The sequence below is a fragment of the Nestor notabilis genome, unplaced genomic scaffold (assembly GCF_000696875.1).
Source record: "Nestor notabilis isolate BGI_N333 unplaced genomic scaffold, ASM69687v1 scaffold20320, whole genome shotgun sequence".
NCBI classification, from domain to species: domain Eukaryota; kingdom Metazoa; phylum Chordata; class Aves; order Psittaciformes; family Psittacidae; genus Nestor; species Nestor notabilis.
In genome coordinates this window covers 1-3,554 of record NW_009911798.1, presented here as the reverse complement: position 1 = coordinate 3,554, position 3,554 = coordinate 1, and the positions used below count along the sequence as shown (strand labels likewise).

Here is a 3,554-nt window from a genome sequence, read left to right as displayed (position 1 = left end):
GTGGCCATAACTCCCAGCAGAGGCCAGGGGCAGCCACATCCCCCGGCAGCAGGACTTTCACCCCTGTGTGGTGGCTCCTTGGTGACCCAGCTGCCCTTTGCCCACCTCCCTCCCTGAGCTGGGGGGCAAAGAGGCCTCCTGGGACCATGTCCCCAGCATGGTCAGGGAATCCCAGGAGAGCCGTGCCCATTCCCACAACCGTGTCACCGGTCCGGTTTGGCTGTCGCACGCCCTGGGAGTCAGGTGGAGCAGCCGCTGAGCTGGAAGGGCCCGGTCATTATTTGACGTGCTTTGAACTACAAACCCCAAAGAAAGTAACTCCTGCTGTGATGGGGACACCACCTGGGGGGACCGAGCCCGGCTGGACAGCGTCTGCTGGCCAGGCACAGCCTGGGAACATTATCCTGCCTGGTGCCCACACGATGCCAAAGTTGGGTGCTGGGGTTCCCCTTCCCTTCTGAGCCCTCTGCTCTGCTCTTGTCTGGGGGCTCGAATGTCTATGTGGATTCTGACCAGCTAGAGGGTGCCATGGGGGTTTTGTCTTGCCTGGACAAGGACACAGCCATGGGCATGGCTTTGTCCCCACTAGCAACCTCTGCAGAGAGCTTGGGGCTGGCAGGCGAGGTGGGTCTCTCCCCTCCTTTATAACCCGCTCCCCTGTCTCCCTCAAGGATGCCAACAGATTTACATTGCCATCACACTTTGAGGAGGGCAAGGAGAAGTGCCCGTACGACCCTGCCCGTGGGTACACCGGCCTCATCGTAGGTAAGCAGCACCTTTTCCAGGGCTGGTGGGGACATGTTGGGATGCCACCAATCCTGGCCCCATCTCCAGTGCCCCCACGGGGGGGTCCCCAGCTGGGCGGGCTCTGCCTGCAGGGACCTAAGCAAGGCAGGACTTGGTCCTCCTCCTCCTTTTCCACTTGGGGCATGGGGATGCTGTTGGCTTCTGGGGCTGTCCTGGAGTGCAGGGCAATGCTGATGGTGCCTGTCCTGCCCAGATGGTGGGTTGTACACGGCCACACGCTATGAGTTTCGGAGCCTCCCTGACATCAGGAGGAACCTGCACCAACGGCCACTGAGGACAGAGGAGTCCCCACTGCACTGGCTGAATGGTGAGACCCCTATGGTCCCCTGGGGCCAGTGTCACAGGCTGTGGGTCACTGTGCCTTGCCTTGGGGAGCATGGAGCAGAGGTGGGGGGTGCCCCTGGGGTCTTGTGTGGTTTGCCATGAAGAAACTGAGGCAGGGAGTGATCCTCCATCCTGTGGTGGGTCCCCAATGTCTACCTCTCACTCCATGATCCCCAGATGCTGAGTTCGTGGCCTCAGTGCTGGTCCGGGAGAGCAAAGACAGCCCTGTGGGTGATGATGACAAAATCTACTACTTCTTCACGGAGTGGGCAGGCGAGGAGACCACATCCTTCTTTGACAAGAGCCAGGTGGCCCGAGTGGCCCGGGTGGCCCGTGTCTGTAAGGTATGCATGTCCCCAGCCATGGGGAGCCAAGCACTGGGACAGAGGCTTTGGGGGAAGTGAGGCATGGGCAGAGGGACATGCACCCCCCACCAGCTTGTGCAGAAATGCTCCCTGCACTCTCCCAGAGCGATGTGGGGGGGAAGAAGATCCTGCAGCGCAAGTGGACATCCTTCATGAAGGCTCGCCTGGTCTGCTACATCCCCTACTACGAGGTGCTGCGCAGCGTCTGCAGCCTGGATGGAGGCAGCTGGGCCAGCACCGTCTTCTATGCCGCCTTCACGCTCTCAGCACAGTGGTGAGGAGGGCAGTGGCCAAAACGGCCAGGGGTGAAAGTAATGGGGGAGGCCGGAGATGCTCAAGGGCAGGAGCTGAGCACCTGGGGGTGCAGTGGTGGGGAGCACCTGTCTGTCTGCCTGGGCTCAGGTAGGGTTTTTGCCTCCCAGGAGGACCATGGAGGCCTCAGCTGTGTGCCGCTACAGCATCTCAGCGGTGCAGCGCGCCTTCGAGGGTCCCTACATGGAGTACCAGGACTCAGCTCGCAAGTGGTCCCGCTATGACGGTGCAGTGCCTGAGCCCCGGCCTGGCTCTGTGAGTGCCTGGGGGTGTGGAGCTGGGGGGACATGGGGCAGCTGCATTCCCCCCTGACCCCCGTCTTGCCTGGGCAGTGCATCACGGACCGCTCCCGCAGGAAGGGCTACAACTCCTCGCAGGACCTGCCCAACAGTGTCCTGGACTTCGTGAAGCTGCACCCACTGATGTTTGAGGAGGTGAAGCCGGCTGGCGGGGGGGGGCAGGCTGTGCTGTACAGCCAGCTGGCTGTGGACAGGGTGCGGGCCCTCGACGGCCGCTCCTACGATGTGCTCTTCATGGGGACAGGTGAGTGCAGGATGAGTTTGCCAGGCCTCTGCAGGGCAGGGAGAAGACCCCACACTCCTTCCTGACCCCCTGTTCTGTTCTCCAGGGGACGGCTGGATCCACAAGGCTGTGGTGGTCGGCTCTGGCATCCACATCGTGGAGGAAGTGCAGGTGTTTAGGGACCCGCAGCCTGTGGAGAGCCTGGTGATCTCCCATGCCCAGGTGAGGAGTGGAGGAAGTGAGGGCACACCACACATAGGGCACGTTTGTGCTGCAGCCTTTGGGCTGTTTGTGGAATGGGGGGGACATGACACCTGAGTCACCCCAGCTCGGGATACATGCCAGAGCCTAAGGAGAGGGAGCAGCCTGGCCTCCAGCTGCAGCCATCAGCACTGACTGGAGCTGGAGGCCCTTCCACATGCACCCCACCAATGGAGAGCTGCGCTGTGGGGCTGGATCTCTGGGTGCCATGGGGCACCCCACAGCCCAGTCACACCATACAGGTCAGTGCTGAGCCAGCCCTTTTCCCACAGAGGAGCCTGTATGTGGGGGGAGCCAGCGGGATCCTGCAGGTGCCCCTGGCCTCCTGCGCCAGGTACACCTCCTGCTACGACTGCATCCTCACCCGGGACCCCTACTGTGCCTGGGATGGCAGGTCCTGCCGCGCCACTGCTACTACAGACAGGTAGGGACAGGCTGCCCATCCCCAGTGAGGTCTCTGTGAGCCTTCCACCTACTCCATCCCACGCTGTTGCACATCACCCCATGGGACAGTCACCCCAGTGCCACCTCAAGGGTCTGGCATCCCTCAGCGGGTCTCCCGGTGGCTGTGACCCCATAAGGGTGGGCTCAGCCAGGGCTGTATGGCTGAAGCCCCGGTGTCTTGCAGCGCAGGGCTGGTGCAGGACATTCAGAGTGGCAACGAAGGATGCCGGAGCAGCTCCGGGCGGGGTGAGTCTGTGCTGCCCCTTAGGACCACAGGGGATGCTGGTGTCCAGCATCTCTTAGGGTGACTGGGAAGGGTGCAAGGCAGTGCTTGTCCCCACAGGCTCTCTGCCGTGGAAGAACAGGACGGTGCTGCAGGGGGACGATGTGCTGCTACCCTGCGACCAGCGCTCCAACCTGGCACGAGCCGTCTGGCTGCTGAACGGCAGCGAGGCACTGGGCGCGGGGCAGGACCGGCTGCGCATTGGCGTGGACGGGCTGCTGGTGACAGACACGCTG

At 62.6% G+C, this 3,554-nt stretch overlaps 1 protein-coding gene across 1 annotated transcript in view; it reads left to right on the top strand.

Moving 5' to 3' along the window:
* The window catches only part of SEMA4G (sema domain, immunoglobulin domain (Ig), transmembrane domain (TM) and short cytoplasmic domain, (semaphorin) 4G), a gene marked incomplete at its 3' end in the record, with an annotated part of 6,160 nt that extends 2,609 nt beyond the window's left edge, over nucleotides 1-3,551 (top strand). Inside the window, exons 4-13 of the mRNA XM_010016501.1 lie at nucleotides 672-765; nucleotides 1,001-1,114; nucleotides 1,309-1,475; nucleotides 1,601-1,770; nucleotides 1,919-2,063; nucleotides 2,141-2,351; nucleotides 2,437-2,552; nucleotides 2,864-3,015; nucleotides 3,220-3,281; nucleotides 3,379-3,551. Coding sequence (XP_010014803.1) covers nucleotides 672-765; nucleotides 1,001-1,114; nucleotides 1,309-1,475; nucleotides 1,601-1,770; nucleotides 1,919-2,063; nucleotides 2,141-2,351; nucleotides 2,437-2,552; nucleotides 2,864-3,015; nucleotides 3,220-3,281; nucleotides 3,379-3,551 — 1,404 coding nt within the window. The remainder of the gene's footprint in view (nucleotides 1-671; nucleotides 766-1,000; nucleotides 1,115-1,308; nucleotides 1,476-1,600; nucleotides 1,771-1,918; nucleotides 2,064-2,140; nucleotides 2,352-2,436; nucleotides 2,553-2,863; nucleotides 3,016-3,219; nucleotides 3,282-3,378) is intronic.
* Nucleotides 3,552-3,554: the final 3 nt, after the last annotated feature.